A 22456-nucleotide genomic window follows, 5' to 3' on the forward strand; every position below is an offset into this window, starting at 1 on the left:
ACTGTTTTTGACGTCCTACTTTTCAGTTTCCTGCATGGACCTCATCATCTCTGTACTACCCTTCAACTTCCTGCAGAATACCCATCCACTTAATTTCATCCTGTGATCTGTTTTGGTTCAGGAAATGTTGTTTCTTCAGCAGAGCCTTGTCCTATCTTTCGTGTAACTCTGATTTCCCACAAATGTGAGCAGCTCTGCAGATGCACATGCATGCAGATGTTAATCAGCATGTGACATTGGAGACAATCCAGGGGTGTGACCAGCCCCTGAGCTCCTGTTTCTCAAATCTGGTATTCAACTGCTTAAACTCCTTCAATATTACTTCTGTCCACACCATTGGTCACCATGTGAAGCGTGATCTTTGGTCACTGTGCTCCTTTCTTTCCAGCCATTTTGTGAGGTCCTTCACCCATTAGGGCCTCTGCTAATTGGTGTATGGTTGCACTTCCCTCAAGGGGGTTCGAGTTGTATGGTAACATTATATGTCGTAGTCTCGAGCTATAGATTGTGATAGCTGAGGCTCCAGCTTTCTAGCCACCACGTGACTAACGAGAAATCTTTTTCGCATTTACCATGTGTTGGAAGGATTTGCTGATTAATATTCAACCTGTTTGGCCATGTTGACAACATTCCTTGGCCATCAAGACCTAGGGTAGGACATGAACTCAGGCGTTCTGGATCAGAGATAGGGAATCTACCCACTGTGCAACATTGCAACAGCGTAAAAAGCTGTCAACCGAAGTCTGTCTGATTGTTCAGTTTCCTCATGCACACATGTGCACATACAGACTGATACAGGAAGGTAGAGGGACACACAGACCGACTAGTTTCTAAGGTAAGAAGAATGTCCTATGCAAGGAGACTGAGTAAACTAGGACTATTTCCCTTGCAGTTTAGAAGAAAGAGGTGATCGAATTGAAATATGTAAAATTCTGAAAGTGCTTGGCAGGGTAGATGTTGAGAAAATGCTTCCCCTAGGTGGGCAATCAGGAACCCAAGGTCAAATCTCAGATTAAGGATTCAGCTGTTTAGGACTGAGATGAGAAATTTCTTCACTCGAAGAGCTGTGAATCTTTAAAATGCTTTGCCTCAGAGGATTGTGGACGTCAGTCTGGAGAGAAAGAGCAAAAGATTTGTGAGTATTAATGAAACCTCATGTTTGCTGACACTAGAACTCCAATAATGATTGCTGATTATTTCCGAATGTACATGCACACATGCATGCCTGCAATATTAAGCTGATTCTTAAAAATTAAGTTCTCCTCCTTAATTTAGCACTGTGTTTCCCTTACCCAGTATAATCCTTTATCAGACTTATTATTTATGGGTATTTGCCACTCTTTGTTGAAATATATTTGAGAATTGTTGCTGTTAGTGCCTGCACCTAGGCAGTCTTAATGAAATTATAGGATGTGAGGATAGTGTTGGAAGGTGCTGTTGAATTTGAAGAGGAGCCATCATCATGATGAGGATCAGAGGAAACTTGAGTGGCCAAATGCTTCCAGGGTTTTTGTCTAAATAGTGAGTGGCTACAAACTGGAATAGGGATGCACATTCAGTACACACTTGCAAAAGGGAATTGGATACATTTTTGAAGGACAGCAAATTGAAGAATTACACAGAAAAAGTGGGAGAGGTGGCTATATGTTGGATAGCTGTTTCAAAGAGCCAGCATCATCACAATTGTCTGAATTGTCTCCTTTGTGCTGTATCACTCTCTATTTGCCATGAGATAGCAGAAATCTGTGAACGTTGTTTAAACCGTTAAGTATTTCAACCATGTTTCATTATATTCCTTTATGCTGTATTTTTTGAGTGTGTGAAGATATTTGGTCTTACTTCATAGTTCACCCTTTTAACAGAATTGGCCTCACTGATCTCCTATAATGACGTTACCTATGGAAGTGGCCCATGTGTAGCGTATCCTGACCGATACTTACTTTTCCTGTCCTGAGCCTGTACAGTTTCATCCTATTTATGAATGTTTGAATTACAGAGTCCTGGGAAAATAACACCCTCTTCCCGTCTTCGCTGTTACTGACTTCAGGGATCTTTATCAGAGAGTCTCCATTCACACTTCTAGCTCCTGATGCTCAATGTTATGACAGTTAAGATTGTTTTAAGAGGTTTTGTTGTGTAATAATGTTGCTGCATTCAGCCAATTGGAAGTCAGAGCTGTCACCAGAATACCAGCTAAATGGAGGCCAACCATGATTGTGAGCTTTACCAATTTGTCCTACCTTCCACTGCCACCTTTCTGTAACAGAAACTTGCATGCAGTGTTTTTTTTTTAAAAAAGAAACAAATCTGCAGAATCAGTTGATGATATTTAACAATTTATTTTAATGCAAATTTGTAAATTCTCTGAAAATCCCACCCTACACTTTAGATGCCCCTCTGTTTCAGATAGTTGGCCACTTCATGGACCTTCTTATTGAGCGCTCCACCATGAACACCCTTTTTGCCCATCACAAACACCATGGTCTTGATGGTTTTGCCGATGCAGATGCTCTTGCCTTGACCGCCCTTCATCCTCACGTCCATCACTCCATCATTGTTGACCATGAGGTTGTCCCTGATGACGGAACATTTCTTTCCCCCGATGGTGATGCCAGTTTGTAAGAAAGCCTTGCGATCCTGTCCTGTTAACATGCTGACCTCCTGTGGGGAGATGGCAGCCAGCACACCTCCGGGCTTAGAAGCCCAGACGGACTTGTTGTCAGCATGGCCCACAATGGCAGCATCTTCCACATTCTTATCCTTCAATATACTATTGATGTAATTCTTCCAGTCCGACATCCTCTCCTTCAATCGAAGATTGTTTTCAAGCACAAACTAGTATCAGTCCTGTCTCACCAGCGGCAACGTGATACTGTGAGAGGATTGCACAGTCCTTGGGCTTTGTGACATCAGTGAGTGATGTCACATCCTGCATGACATGCCCTTGACATCACTGCAGAATGACATCACTCTTTATGAGTTCATATCTTGTGTTCTCCTGGTGGTTAACATCTTTGTGATTCAGCAATGATCGTAGCATTTGAAGATTCATTCTGTTCCTTGAGGAGCCTTTTAATTAGTAAAATTCTTCCCCCTTCCATCCTAGGAACATAGGTTTTAGGAGCAGAATTAGGCCATTCAGTCTTTCAAGCCTACTCACCTATCCAATAAGAATTAGGTTAATCTGTTTGTGGTCTCAACCCCACTCCCCTGTCTGTCTTCCAAAAATCTATCTAATTCTGCCTTAAATAACTTCAATGATACAATCTCCACCACTTTCTGGGGAAGAGAATTCCTCAGACCTACAACCCTCCGAGAGAAAAAATTATCCTCATCTCTGCCTTAAAAGATCCTTTGCCGTCCCTTCCTCTACTAAAGATCCTGACTTGAGCTGTGACATATTCCCCTTAATATGTGGCCCTTTCTCTATAAACGCATAGTGTTTCATCCAGGGATCCTTTAACCATCATAAGCCCTGTGCTGTTCATACTCTTAAAGATACTTGTTCCTCATTCCCCTTTTATCATGAAGTCCATTGTGACCCTAGCAAAGTTATCTCTGATTATTAGGTCATCTGTTATACAGTGGTAATTCCAATGTGCATACTTAACATTTCAGAAGCAGGAGGAGCCCTTGTGAAATCACTGCCATTCATCTGTAGCCTGAACACACTAAAATGCACTGTCACTCATACTGCACCCTGACTCACACAGACTAAAACTTAAACTGCAGTCATCTGATCTCTTTGGACTCAGTGCTACATTCATACACACCAATGTACAAGATTTACAATTGCTGGCACAACCCCAAAATAGCTAACACCACCACAAGTCACATGACACCAGGTTATGGTTCAACAGGTTTATCTGAAATAACAAGCTTTTGGAGCGCAGCCCCTTCCTAAGGTACAGTGGATCAGAAGAGCACACAGACACAGAGTTTATATGCAGAGAGATGAAGGGCTAAGAGAACAAAAGATCAACACAGTTGGTGTGAGTGGAGTGTCAGATAATAATTCTCTGCAGGTGACCAAGCGTGTTAGATGGTGAGTAAAGTGTCAACAGCTGAATAACCAGCGAAGGGATGATTTATAATCCGATTAAATGAGGCAGAGAGCTAATTACAAAAAATTAAAAATAAAGTGGTGCTGGAGACAAACTAAACGACTCAAATAACATGATAGGTATAAGAGTCGCATGCTGAGGGTCTAACCAAAGTAATAAATAATCCAAAATTGTACAAACTAATTAAGGTAGAGAGATCATAACAATTTATCAAGGTGATGCTGTCAAAATAGGACATTAAGGAAGATTTTACAGATACAGAACAGTGCGATGGGGGTCACATGTCACGCGACATGAACTCAAGATCACGGTTGAGGCCGTCTTCACGGGTCGGGAACTTGGCTGTCGGTCTCTGCTTGGCAATTCTGCGTTATTGTGTATCTCGGAGACCGCCTTGGAGGAGATGCTTACCCAAAGATCGGAGGCTGAATGCCCTTGACTGTTGAAGTGTTCCCTAACTGAGAAGGGACATTCCTGTCTGATGATTGTTGTGCGGTGTCCATTCATCTGTTGTCGTAGTGTCTGCACGGTCTCACCAATATACCATACCTTGAGGCATTCTTGCCTACAGCGTATGAGATAGACAACATTGGCAGAGTCATTTGAGTATCACGTGGTGGGTGGTGTTCCCATGTGTGATGATAGTGTCATTTCGATGATCTGACATGCCTTGCAGAGGTTGCCATGACTGGGTTGTGTGGTGTTGTGTTCGAAGTTGTCCTGAAGGCTGGGTAGCTTGCCGTGAGCAATGGTCTGTTTAAAGTTTGACGATGAGAAGTGGCGAGATGATCATGGTCATCGATGACATGTTGAAGGCTGCAAAGAACAAGGCGTAATTTCTTCACTTTGGAGAAGTACTGGATGACGAAAGGTACTCTATTGGTCGTATCCTGTGTCTGTTTGCTGAGGAGGTCATTGCGGTTTTTCTCTGTGGCATGTCTAACAACACCAACATGGAGTAAAGGCCTATGGAGAAGGTCACTGATATGACACAGTAAGGTTTCAACATAGATAAGTGTGAACTGGTAGGAGGAACAGGAGGACACATTAACCTTGGTTAATAACTGTTCAACTGGGGTAGAGGAACAGTGAGATTTGGGGGAATGCAGATAAACAAACACTGAAAGTTCTGAGGAAGGGTCACTCAACCTGAAATTTTAACTCTGATTTCTCTCCACAAATGCTGCCAGACCTGCTGAGCTTTTCCAACAGTTTCTATTTTTGTAACTGAAAGGAGCAGCCCAGATTAATAAGGATATTGTCTATAAGAGAGTTTAGAAGAATGAGAGGTGACCTTATTGAAACACACAAGATTCTTAGGAGACCTGACAGGGTAGATGTGCAAAGTTTGTTACTCCTTGTGTTTGAGTCTAGGACCATAAAGCATAATTTCAGAATGAGGTCACCAATTTAATACAGTTGAGAAAGAAATTTTCTTCTCTCAGAAGGTAGTGAATCTGTGGAAATCTTTGCTGCAGAGGGTTTTAGAGACTGGGTCATTAAGTATAATCAAGGCTGAGATGGACAGATTTTTAATCAATAATGGAATCAAGGGTTATGGAAAAAAATGAAGGAACGTGGAGTTGAGGATTATCAGATCAGTCACAATCATATTGAATGGCGAAGCAGACCTGATGGACTGAATGGTCTACTTCTCTTATGTTTTATGGTCTTGTTAATAAAGCAAACAGGGTCATGCTTCATTTATTGAGAGACAGGTTGAAAAGTAGACATATTATGTAGGAACACCACCACCTGCAAGTTCCCCTCCAAACCACTGTCCATCCTTTTGGAAATATATTGCCATTTCTTAATTGTCCCACCCTGACACCACTGTAGGAGTATGACCACCAGATTGACTGAACTCACCACTACCCTCTCAAGGGTAAGTAGGGATGAGCACTGAATGGTGGCCTGGCCAGCATCACCCACATCCTATGAATGAATAAAACATAAGTCCTGCTATTCACATCTTCCTCATTTGTGAATTTGCTTATTTGTGCAAAACATTCTACACACTGTTTCAACCATCGTGACTCCCACTGTTTGCTTATCTGTGGTTTTCAGAAGAAAACTTGGAGAAAATGCCAAAAAAAATGAAAATGAGTCTAAATAAGTGTTTAAAAAAAAACTAACTTATGAAAGGTGTTCATGATATACTGCATTGTATTTCCTGGATTAAAACGTTTGCAGTTTGTGTATGGTTTGCCATGTTGCTTCCTCGATTGTTTGCCCACGGTGTCCATTATTGTTCCAATTTAGTACATAATTTAGTAAAGGTAAGTGTGACAAATTTTATATATTTATCTCCTTAACTAATACTTCCAGAAGGATATTGTTATATTTATTAAAAACATTGTTTTTAGTTGTCAATTCTCTTCAACTGTATACTGTACATTTTTGAATGGTTGGAACCTATTCAAATGACTCTCATAAAATATTTTCAGGTTTTCCTGGAACATATCCCCCTGAGAACAGAGCGACTTTATTGTTTGAACTTGTGTTTTAGCTTTTTAGATCATACTTGAAATACTTAATATAAAAAGGGTATAGAGGGATGGGAGAAAGTGCAAAGATTTACCTGAATGATGCTAAAACTGACAGGTTTTATTAGTCAAGAAAGATTGCAAAATTTAGATGGAAGAAGAATGTGAGGGGTAGTGTGATGTTTAAGATTCTAAAAGAATGGTTTGATATGATAGTTGTAAAGAAGATATTTCCATTTGCGGTGAAAGACCAGAACTAAGGGCCATAAAGGTAATAAATAAAAATCTGGTTCTCACATTATGATGAGGTTAGTTAATCTCAACTAAATGTGAATTGCATTTAAAGCAATATCTTAAAATAACTACAGTTTAGAACTGATAAAATTATCAAAATTAGCAAATTTCCAAATTGTTCTTTAGACACCTTTCCAAATAACTGTTAAAGCAATGTTAACTGAATTAAAAGTAAGCAATGTCAATCGAACAAAATCTTTATAGCATTGCAAAAACGCACAGACACATCTGAAACGAGGTATAGTCAGTGACAGCAGAGTGAGCACTCACAGTCTTAAAGAGCCCTAAATTCCTGAGACTTGGATCAGGAGTAAATGGCAAAATCATCCCTTTCCTCCTCCTATATACATTCATAGACTAATTTATATTTTTCTTCTATTCATAATTTTTGAGTTTTAGTTGGTTGTTACCTTACCCCATTATTTACCAATTCAAAATCTCAAAGTTGAAGAAACCGGTACTGAGCTTGTTGAACAGATTTGATATAGGTTTTCAAGATTACGATAGGAGCTTAAATCTTGAGGCACAGTGGCAAGTGTCCCTACCTCTGAGCTAGAATCTCCAAGTTCTAGTCCCACTCCAGGACTTGATGGTCAAGAAAGGAGTGTTCTCAATGAGGCTAAACACAGTGAGTGTCAATTTGAAAATCCCTCTGACACACCAGTGGCAGGTGATAAAAGTGGGAAAGATTCCCAGAAGGAATAGCACCAGATTACAACATGCATATAAAAGTATATATTGAGACAGAAACTTGGACTTCCTGGGGTAGCTGTAACCCACCACAAGATGATGAAAGGCTTAGAAAGGATTGACGAAGTTGTTCATATTAGCTGATTGTACAAGGATGGGGGACACAGATTGTGGGCTTTGACCAAGAAACGTGAGGGGCTAAATCGATTGATCTACAGAGAGTAGGCATGGATTTGATGGGCTGAACAGTCTACTTCAGTGTTTTGGTGACTGTAATTGGTAACCGATGTTTGCGCTCAACCCTGTCACCTCCTGCACAATTCTTGACTTTTCCCTGTTTCTGTAAGGGAAGGATGAATGATATAGTGAAAGGATTCCTGACTGCTCATTCAAGAGACTCTGCACCTTTCCCAGGTTACCCTCTGGAGCTGCAATGACTTTCTCTTACTGGCGATTTCCAAATTTCACAGTCCCTTAGTCCATGGAGGTGGAATTGGGTTACATACCCTGCTAACTTCTGCCACTGCTGGTATCTTACTAGTGGCGGTGAGAGCTAAGACCGGTAGTGAGGTGAGGCGTGTACCTCTGTGTCATGGCTCCTTAACATTGGTGAATAGCTGCAGTCCCAGCAATGATCATCACTCCTGGTGGTGCTGCCATGACTGAAGAGGTGCAGGCCATTTGGTTAATCAGCAAGTCTTGTAAGTGGATCTTCCTTACAGTTGGGGGTGCAAATCTCACCCGGGGTCAGTTAACGCCTGATGATTGTCTCTGCCGCAACATTCTCAACTTTATTTCAACTTGAATCATTAACTCTGTTTTCTGTCTATAGATACTGTCAGACTTGCTGATTTTATCCAATTTCTGATTTTTGTTTGTTTCACATGTTCAGCATCTGTAAGTACTCGCTTTGTGGTTGACAGATTCTTGTTAAACCAGGGAACGAAATGTTATCAGGGCGTAGGCAGGAATATAGATTTGAGGTCACAATAAACTCAACCATGGTCATATTGAATGACAGAGCATTATTGAGGGGTTGAATGGCCCACACTTGCTCCTAATTTGCATGTTCAGATGTTTGTGGAAGGGAAAGTGGTGGCAAGAGTACTTTTTAGGAGTTTGGTAACTTAGATGGATGGGTATCCCCAAGACCCTGCTGCATTTAACAACAATTTATTTAACTTCTTTTATCTCCATTGGCCGTCTATGGTCACCCAGATTGATGAGTTGTCTGGTTTTCTGCTGTAAGACCTATAGTATCAGCTGGAGAATGGGGGCGGGGGGACAGTGGTGGGCAGGGGTGGAATTTCACATGGTTTTGTGGGGGAGCAGGGGTATGGGGAAATGTTAGTATATCGGAGGCAGGGTGAGGAGGTGATCAGAGTAGTGGTTAATTGAGGTAGAGGGACATGTTTGTTGGATTGAAAGGAGCAATGTTCATTTGGCTGAAGATCAGAATGATCAATGAGCGATCAGAGGTTGCAGGTAAGTAAGAATGTGGGAGGGATGAGTTGAAAAGGTGTTTAGGGGAAGGGTAATGGTGGCTTGGCATCCGGTGCTGAGTTCGGGGCCGAAAGCATGTAAGGCAAATTGAGTGAAAAGGCAAAAGTTTTGATCCTTTTAGTAGCTGAGTTATTCAAGGCAGGCCTAGGTTAAATTAAAAATTTTTACCCCTTATTTGCCCTCTGTTAAATGTTCACACCAGCTTCTGTTCAGATTTGTTGTTTCCACATTTTAACCTTGCACAAACTGAAAGCAGTTGATTTTTTTGTGTTAAAATTTCTCTTCTGCAAGTTCTTCTGTAATTACCCCTTTCATCTTTGACCTCTCTAATTGATTCCATTGGCGTCCATCCCATTCCTCAAACTTGCAAAACATCACGTCTAAATACACTTACTTTTCTTTTTCCAAAAAGCTTTAACTTGCCAGAGCTTTGTCCTGTAAATGTAATCTAGGACAGCATTAAAGAATCTGGCACAAAACTGCCCCAGCACTTTAAATGGGACTCTCAGGTCCACCTGTGTCCATTACTAGATATATCATTGAAAAATACAAAATATTTCATGTACAGCTACATCTCCTGCCTCACATTTACAACAACAAACTTAGACAATTTGTCAAACTTTGATTGTACTTCAGAAGCTGTTTTTATTCCAACGTGCAATTTTTTTAAAAGCAGGCTGCAGGACCTGAAGTGAAGACGTTAAAATGTATTTTAATATATCCAGACCCGAAAAATCAGCTTTCCTGCTCCTCTGATGCTGCCTGGCCTGCTGTGTTCATCCAGCTCTACACCCTGTTATCTCAGACTTCAACGTCGGCAGTTCCTACTATTTATAGACTTGATATGTCACCTTAGAAAAGCTTTAATATCAACGATGCTCCAGAACACAGATCTTGCATTGTTGTTTGTGGAGGAACTATGTTAACCTCAACACAGTGTTGCTTTAAGAGGACTTCAGTGGTTATAAATGTGCTTTGGGTCATTATAAGATAATGCAAGAGTGTAGGAAGTATTCACGAGAATGGTTCTAGGGATGAGAACTTACCATAATGGGGCAACTGTGATCCTTTTCAGGCTTCTCCTGGTGGCACCCATTGCTGGAGCATTAGTGCTGCCTGGAGTCATGGAGTTGCTTACCAGTCAATCCTGAGGGCAGGACTTCCTTCCCCTGCAGGGGTGGAAAGCAATGCTGTCAGCTAATGTAGCCCACCTGCGGTGAGTTATGGCTTTGAGGTGTTGACTTCTTTCTGGTGGGGTTGGGAGAGAGGAGGCAGTCTTTGATCTCGTCATTTGGAAAATATTCCACGTGATATCTCTTGGACCAACATGGAATGCCATCACCTACAATTCTGTCCAGGCACTGTGCTGCACCTCTCAACTGGTAACTTAAATGTCATCTATAAATCTGAAAATACAATTTTTGGTAATTTTCTGCATGAACTGAATATCGTGAAAAACTGAGGCCACAGAACAGATCCCTGCGGGTTCAGAAATTGAACTGGACTCGTCATGTAAATATAGTGGTTACAAGAGCAGGCCACAGGTTACAAATGCTGAACAAGTAACTCACTTCCTGTTTACCCAAAGCCTGCCCACCATCTTCAAGGCACAAATCAGCAGTGTGATGGAATAGCCCATTTGCCTGGATTAGTGAAGTTTCAACGACACTCAGGAACCTTGACACGAGCCAGGACAAAGCACCCTGCTTGACACCACATCCACAAGCATCCAGTCTCTCTATCACAGATGCTCAGTAGCAGCAATGTGTACTATCTACAAGATGTACTGCAGAAATTTGGAAAAGATCCTTAAGACAGCATCTTCCAAACTCATGATCACTTCCATCCAGACAGACATGGGTAGCGTAAAAATGGGAATGCTACGACTGCATGTTCCCCTCCAAGCCAATCATCATCCTGACTTGGAAATATATCTATATTCCTTCCTTGTCGCTTGGTCAAAATCCTGGAGTTTCCTCCCTAATGGCATTGTGAATCAAACTACAGCAAATAGTCTGCAGCGATTCAAGATGGTATCTCACCACCACCTTGTCAAGAGCAAGTAGGGCCAGGCAATAAATGCTGGACCAGTCAGCAAGGCCCACTTTCCATGAGTGAATTAAAAAAGAAATATTTATTATAACATATCAAACAACTTCCTTTCTTCCTAAAGTTTGCTTCCCAACACTCAACTGTGAAACATGTTGTGTGAATTGAACTAATTTCTTTCAATAATCAGGCATCTTGTGGCTCAGTGGATAGTATCTATGTCTCTGAGCCCAGGAACTCCAGGTTTGAATCCCACTGCAGGAACTGGTGGACAAGGAAGGTGCATTTGGAATGCAGCCAAGTAGGTTGGGTATTGACTTTCAAATGTTATCAGGAAGAGAGATTCCTAGTCAACTATGTGAAAGAAAGAACATTGGAGGCTTTACATTCACTACCAATACCTCCAGGCTACAAAAACCAAAAGAACTGCGGATGCTGTAAGTCAAGAACAAAAACAAAGTTGCTGGAGAAGCTCAGCAGGCCTGGCAGCATTTGTGAAGGAGAAAACAGAGTTAATGTTTCGGGTCCAGTGACCCTTCCTCAGAAAGTGTTCTGAGGAAGGGTCACCGGACCCGAAACGTTAACTCTGTTTTCTCCTTCACAAATGCTGCCAGGCCTGCTGAGCTTCTCCAGCAACTTTGTTTTTGTTTCCTCCAGGCTACAATGTGTGTGTAAAATTATATGTTCCTGCAGGAATAGTGTGTTATGCAGAACCTTCAGGAAGTCTACAATAAACAGTCTCCATAGACACTCCCTTATGAACCATGACCTCTTGGAAATGTTTTACTGGGTGGGTCTTACCAAATCCATGCTGACTCTTTCTCTTCACCTCAGACATGCCAAAATATTCAGTCACTATCTCTCATCATAGATTTCAGCAATTTTCCTACGACTGACAGACTGTGCTTTCCTAGGGCTGAGTCTTCCAATCTCTGAAACTTTTCCAAGTGTGGGACCGTTTCTGGGCCCAAGACTGGCATGTTCCATTGCGCTGCACGCCTTCTCGTTAATACAGGATAGGGATACCAAATAACTTCCACCTTCACTGTACAGTTATTGACATTATTGGGTGTTAGATTTTCCATGAGGCCACATCTGGGAATAGACCACAGAGTCAGGGACACATCTTTTGGCATGACGGGACATTAAATCCTCAAATTCACTCTGAAATGCTGGTAAAATTTGCCCCAGGCCATCACCATTGTTTTTCATTTCTAATAAGAAATTTCTAATCCAAAGATCTAATTCTCCAGACTTGAAAGTTTCCCAACAGCACTTCTTATTTTGACAAAGGTACAATCCTGCAGCTGCTGAAAACCTGAAATGAATACAGAAAGTGTTGGGGAAATTCAAAAGGTCTGGCAGCGTCAGTGGAGGGAGAAACAGAGGATGATGGCCTTTCAGCAATTACTGTTGTAAAATAGAAAAAGGCTTAAACTAGGTTGTGCACTGCAAGCTCCCATAAACAGCATTTGATAAATGACCAGATAATCTCTTTGTGATGTTGATTGCAGGATAAATGTTGACCTGAACACCAGCAAGAACTTCCTGCTCTGATTGGAAGTAGTGTCATAGGAATTTTTATGTCTACCTAACAGGACAAGTGGGTTTACTGTTTTGCTTAAAAGATGGCTTGTATAATGCTGTAGCATGCCCACAGATCATAAGATCGTAAGAGCATAATAATTTGGGGCAGGAGTGGCCATTCAGCCCATCAAATCTGCTTCACATTTCAATGAAACCGTGCTTGATCTGATTTACTCAACTCCACTTTCCTGCCTTATCCCGATAAATGGTTCTTGATTCTTTTACTGATTAAAAATCTATCTCAGCCTTACATGTACTTAGCGAATCTGTCTTGTCGGACATGTATGGTAAAGAATTTCACAGATCCACCACCTTCTGAAGAAGAAATTTCTCCTCATCTGTTTCACATGGGCAACCCTTGACGGTGATTATGCTCTCTGGTCCTAGGCTCTCCCATGAGGGGAAATAACCTTCCCACATTTACCCTGTTAAGTCCCCTAAGAATTTTGTTTGTTTCAATAAGGTTTCCTTTTGTTCTTCTAAATTCCAATAAATATAGGCTGTCCCCACTCAACCTCTCACTATGAGAAAATCCCACCATACCCATAATAGTGAATGTTTTACCACAGGACTGCATGGGAATGTCAGCCTGATTTTGTGCTGTAGTCCTGGAGTAGGACTTAACACCACACCTATTACTTAAAGGTGAGAATGCAGTCAATTGTACTGTCTGCAACATGCCCACCTATTTCCTTTGTCTCCCCGCTCCCCAGGAGAAGCAGAAACAGTTAGGTGTAGGAGATCTACCACTCTGAAAATCTATAATTTTCTCTATTATCATTCTTCTAATATAATTGAGAATTGAATCCATTAACTTGCCTTAAAATGTTTGTAGGAAGCCGAGGGTGACCTTGTAGAGGTTTACGAAATTAAGGGAGTAGATAACGTAAATGGCAGGTTTCTTTTCTCTAGTATGGGGATTCAAGACTAGGGGGCATATTTGTAAGGTGAGCGGAGAAAGATTTTAAAAAGGCAAGAGGGCTGATCTTTTTTACACAGAGAGTGTTTCGTGTGTAGAATGAACTTTCAGAGGAAGTGGCGTATGCGGGTACTGGTTAAATACATGAATAGAAAAGGTTTGGAGGGATATGGGCCAAGTGCAGACAGGTAGGGCTAGTTTAGTTTGGGATTATGGTTGGCATAGACTGGTTGGACTGAATGGTCTGGTTCCGTGCTGTAAGACTCTATGACTGTATGAAGGTATTGCTACTACTGCAAGTACTTTAAAGGGCCAATACCTCCCCTTCTATGCCAGATTTTTCAGAGTTGGGTTGACTGAGGAGCCCTTTCAAATGGAAGCTGGGACCTTATTCCAGGATTTTGGGAATGCCTTTGAAGGCTGTGGCCTGGCTCAAGTCAGGAATCAGCTTGCGCTATTTCTGACCTTTTTGCATTCTATTGACTCACTATATACACTTTTTGTATTCCATTGACTCACTACACACAATGCACTGTCACTACACATACCTTTTCGTATTCCATTGACTCACTACACACAATGCACTGTCACTACACACACCTTTTCATATTCCATTGACTCACTACACACAATGCACTGTCACTACACACACCTTTTCATATTCCATTGACTCACTACACACACTGCACTGTCACTACACATACCTTTTCATATTCCATTGACTCACTACACACACTGCACTGCCACTCTTGTGACTGTTGAATAAATTTTAAAGAAGCATTGAACAAAGGATTCATTCATAATTTCCCATTATGTTAAAGCCACTGTTTAAAAAACACTCCACGCACTACGACCCAACAATAGCATCAGTCATTCAGATGTTTTAAAGTTTTGATACCTGAAGCCGCAAGACACTTGAAACTGCTTAAGCTTTTGTTGTGAAATTGACAACAGAGTGTGGACAGCCAGAGTTGTCTGTCAAGCAGGAGTTTAGATGTTTCAGCTCTCTAGTGGTTGTCTGGGCTCTCAGCCAAGCCCCAAAATATATATATGCACCCTGGATTTCTGCTTGGCCTGTGTTGGTGTCAGTCTTTCCTTTTAATTTGATGTTGCTGGAAATTAGCACTTTGGGATCTTCTGAAATCATGAAAGGTGCTAAGTAAATGATAATTAAATAATAATATCTTAGAATCATAGAATTGTTATAGCACAGAAGATGCTATTTGGCCTATTTATTTTGAACCAGTTCTATTACCTAGTTCTAATCTCCTATCTTTTCCCAAATTCCTAAGTACCATCTGTTGAAATAACCATCCAGTGCCCTCTCAGATGCCTCAAATGAACCTATCTCCATCACATTTCTAGGCAGTGGATTCCATACCTGAACTACTCGCAGCCTGTTCATGATTTTGAAAACCTCTACCAAATCTTCTCTCATTCTTCTTCTCTCCAAAGAGAACTGTCCTAACTTCTTCAATCTGTCCTCATAACTGAAATTTCTCATTCCTGGAGTCATTCTTGCAAATCACTTTTGCACTTTCTAATGCATTCCCATCTTTCCAAAATGATGCATCCACAACTGTACACAATGTTCTAGCTAGGGTATTGTACAAGTCCAGCATCACCTCCCTGCTATAATATTCTTTGCCCTTATTAGTAACTGCTTCGAGGGTAGGGACCTGGAGGTCCTGCTGGACGGGGTGGTGCAGAGGCAGGGTCAGCAGAGGAGACCACAGTATCAGACTATGCCACTCTGGTCCAAAGGTTGCCATCTGGGTTAAAATAGTCTCAACCATCTGGAAGAATGCCCAATAGTGTAGAAGGGAGATCAATGATTTTCTCTGCTCCATCAGCAATGTGTCACCATCTTCTTTCCAATACCTCACATTTATTACTGCTGTTCCATTACTGTATCTACCTCCCACCAAGATTCATGCTCTACCACTCTCAATGTTGTCGGTAATGTCATCCCTCCCTCACTCTCACCTACTCCCACACTGCCATCACTGATCCTGCATGCACTCTGTGCTTCCTACTCACTCGCTTGGCTCCCATCACCACCTGTGCCAAAAGTAACAGCCATGTCAGGAACCTTTATCTCCCTTAATACCTGACTCTCTCATTCTAGGAGAAAAACAGCCCAACAGAGTGGAAAGAGTCAATACAGATGGTGAGCTGCCTCACATTTGGCTCCTCACCCCTTGAATTGAGAGGATCCTGACTGTAACCACCCTTTGTGGGTAACTGACCATGTCCAAGCCCCTGGATTGGTATCAGAGGTTGCCCTTGACTTACTGTGCTGGGAGCCCCTGACTGAAGGCTTATCTCCCTGACTTAGGATTGCTGACAGCTATAACAAACTTCCTAGCCTTGTGTCTGTGCTAAACGACAAGGTGAGACAGCAGTACTGTGAGCCTGTATCTCTGGCTAAAAGGGTAAAGTGTAAAAAGGCAGGGCAATACAATGAAAGGTAGAGATTCTGTGACGATACAGGTCGCTCAGAGTGAGTGTGGGCTGTGAGACCAAGTAAAGAGCCTGGAGATGCAACTTGGTCCAGTCCTTCTGCAAGGTACTCGTCCCTGATGCAGTGTCCTTGCTGCAGCATTACAGTGTAGTTGCTAGTGTAGCCCAAGGTGTGCTATTGAAGTGCAGAGGCTGAAACATATCGAATGGCAGCATCCATTGTCGTGGGGTGCGTGTGGCTGGTGCCCATGGAACATGCCTTGAGATGTTGGGGTCTGTTGTCCAACATGGAGGTCTTTTGGAACAAACATCAAGCTGAATTCACCAGGTACTCACTCTGAGTTCTCATGACATCTTGCTAGTATGGCATGTTTGGTAAGATAGGAAACTGAATATTACTGAGGCCAATATCAAAATGGTTAATACTAACAATCCCCCTTAAATTGGCAACTTTCCATTGCCTAGTAAGAAACTCGCTATACTGCTTGTCAAAAGCAAAAAGGATAGAACGAGTTGCTCCCGACGGTGATATCGGTCTCACTGAACTTGTCCATTTCTGCCACAAATCTCACCATAGCCCATGTTGCTCCGAGACCTATAAGATTCTGCACAATATAGCTTCCCATTAAGCAGCATTTTTGATTGACCGGCACGAACCATTCCTGAACATGCCAAGTAACAAAGTTTTTAGGTGTAGGGTTTTCTTTGGGATATGATGGGACATGGGCACAGTTGGCAAAATCAATATTTGGGGCCCATCTCTAATTGCTGTTGAAATGAGTGGCTTGCTGGCACAGTTGAAGAGGACATTGCTGTGGATCTGGTGTCACATATAGGTCATGAAGATGACAGAAATCTTTCTTGGAAGGGCATTAGTGAAATGGATGTTTCTTTTTTTTTAAACTTTAGATGATAATTATCATGGTCACCATTACTGAGGGGACTAGCTTCACGTTCCAAATGTTATTAGGTGCATGTAAGTTCCACCAGCTGCAGTGGTATTTCATCCTGTGTTCCCAGAGGATTAACCTGACCTCTGGATTACTAGCCCAGTGCCATTAGCACTATTTCACTCTACCACCACGTTGCTTCAGAAAGCCAATCTGAATATTCTAAATAAAGCCTCTAACCAGCTCTTGTCAAAAGATATGAAAATTACAGATGCCTATTTAAAGCAACTTTGTTTTTTGCAACTAGCCTCTCTAACCTCTGAATTAATGCATTATAGCTGTTTTTGGAAGGCCGCTGCCTTTATAGTTTTAGATCCCTTCTTATTTCTCAATCGTGACCATTTGCTTTCCTCTGATTGTTCTTATTCTGGCTTGCTGATGTTGTAATAACAGCTCTGACTAGCAGGCCTACCCTTCTCCACGTCCAAGCACCCCAAAGCTGGATTTTTCAAATGGGTGTGAGGTGGGTTGGAGAGTGTGATGGAGGGAAGAGTTTGGGTGCCAGATCGCAGAGGGCAGTGTGGCGTTGAAGTGGGCCACTGTCATTGGCAGATGGAGCAGGTGGGTTGCCTAACTGAGAAAGGGGGACGAATAAGGGAGGTGTAACTGCCTTATCCTAACAAACTCCATTCACCCCTATGGCCCATGTGGTCTAACTTGCCATACTTTGCCTCTGACCCTCACTTCCTGCCTCAAGAATGGTGACTATGTGAGAAGCAGCCTTAAAGTGACCATTAAATGGACAATTTAAGGTACACATTGGGGGCATGAGGCGGATGGACCAGAAGACATGTGTTTTAGGCCACACTTCCATACCCCAGTAAAATCACTGACAGGTTGAAAATGGGTAGGTCATCAGAGGAAGGATGCTGACACGCATCTATGCCTCCCTCCCCTCATCCTGATAGATAACGACCATCAAACCATCATCTCCCAAACCATCCACAACCTCATCACCTCAGGTGACCTCCCACCCACAGCTTCCAACCTCATCATTCCCCAACCCCGCACCGCCCGCTTCTATCTCCTTCCCAAAATCGACAAACCTGACTGTCCTGGTCGACCCATTGTCTCTGCCTGCTCCTGCCCCACCGAACTTATCTCCACCTATCTCGACTCCATTTTCTCCCCCTTGGTCCAGGAATTCCCTACCTACATCCGTGACACCACCCACGCCCTCCACCTCCTCCAGAACTTCCAATTCCCCGGTCCCCAACACCTCATCTTTACCATGGACATCCAGTCCCTATACACCTGCATTCCCCATGCAGATGGCCTAAAGGCCCTCCGCTTCTTCCTGAACCGCAGGCCCGACCAGTCCCCCTCCACTGACACCCTCGTCGGCTTAGCCAAACTCGCCCTCACCCTCAACAACTTCTCTTTCAATTCCTCCCACTTCCTACAGACAAAGGGGGTGGCCATGGGTACCCACATGGGCCCAAGCTATGCCTGCCTCTTTGTAGGTTACGTGGAACAATCCCTCTTCTGTAGCTACACTGGCCCTAAACACCACCTCTTCCTCCGTTACATTGATAACTGTATTGGCGCCGCCTCGTGTTCCCACGAGGAGCTCGAGCAGTTCATCCACTTCACCAACACCTTCCACCCCAACCTTAAGTTCACCTGGACCATCTCTGATACCTCTCTCTCCTTCCTGGACGTCTCTGTCTCCATCTCCGGCAAACACCTAGAAACCGATATCCATTTCAAGCCCACCGAGTCTCACAGCTACCTAGAATACACCTCCTCCCACCCACCCTCCTGCAAAAACGCCATCCCCTATTCCCAATTCCTTCGCCTCCGCCGCATCTGCTCCTAGGATGAGGCATTCCGCTCCCGTACATCTCAGATGTCCTCGTTTTTGAAGGACCGCAACATCCCCCACTCAGTGGTCGAGAACACCCTCGACCATGTCTCTTGCATTTCCCGCAACTCATCCCTCACACCCCCTCCCCACAATAACAACCAAAACAGAATCCCCCTCGTCCTCACGTACCACCCCACCAACCTCTGGATCCAACGCATCATCCTCTGACACTTCCACCATCTGCAATCTGACCCCACCACCAAAGACATTTTTCCCTCCCCACCCTTATCTGCCTTCCGGCGGGACCACTCTCTCCGTGACTCCCTTGTCCGCTCCACACTCCCCTCCAGCTCCACCACACCCGGCACTTTTCCCTGCAACCGCAGGAAGTGCTACACCTGCCCCTACACCTCACCCTTCACCCCCATCCCAGGCCCCAAGAAGACTTTCCACATCAAGCAGATGTTCACCTGCACGTCTGCTAATGTGGTATACTGTATCTGCTGTACCCGTTGTGGCCTCCTCTACATCAGGGAAACCAAGCGGAGGCTTGGCGACCGCTTTGCAGAACACCTACACTCGGTTCGCACTAAACAACTGCACCTCCCAGTTGCGAACCATTTCAACTCCCCCTCCCATTCCTCAGACGACATGTCCATCCTGGGCCTCCTGTAGTGCCACAACGATGCCACCCGAAGGTTGCAGGAACAGCACCTCATGTTCCGCTTGAGAACCCTGCAGCCCAATGGTATCAATGTGGACTTCACAAGCTTCAAAATCTCCCCTCCCCCTACCACATCCCAAAACCAGCCGAGCTTCTCCCTGCCCTTCCTCCCACCTATCCCCTCCTCCCACCTCAAGCCCCACCCCCATCTCCTACCTACTAACCTCATCCCGCCCCCTTGACCTATCTCCTCCCTAACTCCCCACCTACACTCACCTTTACTGGCTCCATCCTCCGCCTCTTTGACCTGTCTGTCTCCTCTCCACCTATCTTGTCCTCTATCCATCTTCTATCCGCCTCCCCCCTCTCCTTATTTATTTCAGAACCCCCCTCCCCCTCCCCCATTTCTGAAGAAGGGTCTAGGCCCGAAACGTCAGCCTTCCTGCTCCTTTGATGCTGCTTGGCCTGCTGTGTTCATCCAGCTCTACACCTTGTTATCTCAGATAATCTAGTTAAACCTGCAAATGACGGATAGTGGCTTGACTTCTCTTTTATAGCTCAAACTGGAGCTCCAGTACGCCTAGTGTATCATCTCCAAATATGTATTTTTTTCTAGTTTCTACCTCTATCTCCAAACTGGATGGTTGGGGACAGTGAAATTCTTCCCCATCTTTCTGAAACATAATTACCTCCCAGTCAGCACCAGCTGGTCTCTATAAAAAGCCCCCGGTCATACCATTAGAACTCAATCTAAGCCTCACATTAATTCCACTGACTGTTTATTCTACTGTCTGTGTATTTGTATCTAAAGATCTTATTTAGGCAAGAAACATGCCCTCCTATCCCAGTGCTGCCTGAACACTGCAGTTGACCCTCTGTAAACAGGTTAATGTTTTAACTGTAGGATCTGTATCACTGTTTGTGATCTGAATTCTTCCCTTATCCCTGTCTTAAGACTAATTATTACTGTTTCTGACTGACATCCCACTCTTGTCTTTCAGTTTAAAGTCCTGTTTATGCTCCTCTGTATCTTTTCACTGGGATTCTCTTGGGTTAGGTTTGGTACAGAGATGAACTTCAGTTGACTTTAATTTTTCCAGCGTGCAGATTCTGCCTGGGACAGTTTAATGAAAGCTTGCTTTGTCCTTCCTGTCTGCAGTGGGTGGCTGTGCCAGCTGGAATGATCTGCATGAGCAGAGTGAGACTGACTACAGTTCCTATTATCTCTGAGACTGACTACTAGCCAAGATTCCAGGAGGGAGCAGTGCCCAAGCTTGCTTTGTGCCCATCAGGCAAAGGCAGGGTCGGGTTGGGTTGGTGTCAAACACCCAGGGTTTAATGACTGGTTTGTACCTGGAGTGTCCCGCACCAGGGCCTTTGACAAGCTTGTAGTTGGAATCTGATTGGTGGGCAGATCCAGGAAGTGGAAGTTGCCCCAGCTTTGCTTGCCTAACTAAGACCTTTAGACACAAACTCTGATGGATTTCCTGTCAATGCCAGGCTGGATGGAGCCAATATGACGGTAATGTGTAACTCAGTTTTCAATGCACATAATTGTTTTTTGCTTTGCTGCTTCAATTGGAAAGTTCCAACCGAAAGAGCTGATGGTGTCTGTGTATGCGCATGTTCTCTTCCTGACTGGGGGTTCTCTTTCTGACAGTGTGTCTGTTCTTTTTCTTACTGTATTTGAGTGTTGTGTGTCTTTTTGTTCTCTCTCTGACTGCATTTTGGCCTGATAGCTTTCTCACTGCATTTGGATGTGTTTTTTTTCTGAATGAGCATTCACTTTATGACTAAGTGTTCCCTTTGTTTGTGTATGTGTGTTCCCATTCTGGCCATATGTTCCCTCACTGGCTGCCTCCTCCCTCACCGGCTGTCATTTTTCTGTCTCTGGTGTCATTTCTCTCCCTGACTGCCATGTCTCCCTGGCTACCTGTGTGTGTGACGTCTGTTTTTCTGACTGTGTGTCATCTTTCTGTCTGTATATGTTCTCTTTCTGACTGTGTGTTGTCTTTCTGACTGCAATTGTGTCTGTTCTCTTCTTTGTGTTCTCTTTCTGACTGCGTTAATGCATATTCTCTTTCTGACTGGGAAGAGTGCCCTGCAGTCAGCATCGCAGTGAAGCCAACATGTGTGGAGTGAACCTGGGGATAAACAGCAGCAGTGCAGCCTCCCAGTAAAAGTTTGAATGGCAAGGCCCAGATCGAGCTCAGTCGGAGCAGTGGCAGCAACAGAGAGGAGCAAACCTTCAGTGAATCCAGAGGCAAAGCTCCTCAAATGGACTGGCACCTGGATTCAAAAAATGACGTGGGCAAGCAGAAGCAGCTCTTTTGGATGATTAAGGGTGAGTATTTGTACTATTTTTATAACTTATACTAGTTTGTAATGTCTTTATTTTGAGTTTCTAGTTTATAAGAGCAATTGAGCAGACAAGATGGATGGGCCCAGAAGTAATTAATATTTTATTTTAAGTTCAGTTTAGTTTAAAGCATAGAAGGATAGCTCAAGGCTGTGGTGTGCTGCTCCTGCTCTGTGGGAAGTCGGGCACAGTTCCAGTGCTGGGGAGCAGAATATGTGCAGGAAGTGTTTCCAGCTGCAACTCCTGGAACTTCAAATTTTGCTGCTGGAGAGGCAGCTGGGGATACTTTGGGGAATCCGCAAGGCTGAGAGTGATGTGGATAGCATGTACAGAGAGGTGGTCAGTCCACAGATATGAAGGGAATGGATAACCACCAGGCAGAGAAGATGACTAGACAGGCAGTGCAGGAGTACCCTCTGTCTATTCCCCTGCAAAACAGGTATACTGCTTTGGGTACTGTTGGGGGGAAGGGCCTCTCAGAGGAAAACAGCAACAGCAAAACTTGTCGCACCACGGCTGGTTGTGCTGTATGGGAGAAGAGGAATAATTGTGGGAATGCTAATATAACAGTGCATTCAATTGTTACATGATTAGACAGACGTTTCTGTGGCCACAAACAGG

The 22456-nt window shown here is 43.5% G+C and overlaps 2 protein-coding genes across 2 annotated transcripts in view; one reads left to right on the forward strand and one right to left on the reverse strand.

The window, feature by feature from the left end:
* LOC109924006 overlaps positions 1-21814 on the forward strand; it is a 132827-nt gene extending 111013 nt beyond the window's left edge. The window contains exon 17 of the mRNA XM_048617640.1: positions 21572-21814. Within this exon, the coding sequence (XP_048473597.1) occupies positions 21572-21598 (27 nt within the window). The 3' untranslated portion in view covers positions 21599-21814. The remainder of the gene's footprint in view (positions 1-21571) is intronic.
* LOC109938968 (profilin-3-like) lies at positions 2386-2799 on the reverse strand. Its single transcript, XM_020536419.1, has one exon. It carries the CDS (start codon positions 2797-2799, stop codon positions 2386-2388), a length of 414 nt encoding a protein of 137 aa, XP_020392008.1.
* Positions 21815-22456: the final 642 nt, after the last annotated feature.

The sequence above is a fragment of the Rhincodon typus genome, chromosome 37, assembly GCF_021869965.1.
Source record: "Rhincodon typus isolate 14 chromosome 37, sRhiTyp1.1, whole genome shotgun sequence".
Taxonomy (NCBI): domain Eukaryota; kingdom Metazoa; phylum Chordata; class Chondrichthyes; order Orectolobiformes; family Rhincodontidae; genus Rhincodon; species Rhincodon typus.

Coding starts and splice junctions, on each gene's coding strand:
- LOC109938968 (XM_020536419.1), bottom strand. CDS start 2,799: ATGTCGGACTGGAAGAATTACATCAATAGTATATTGAAGGATAAGAAT.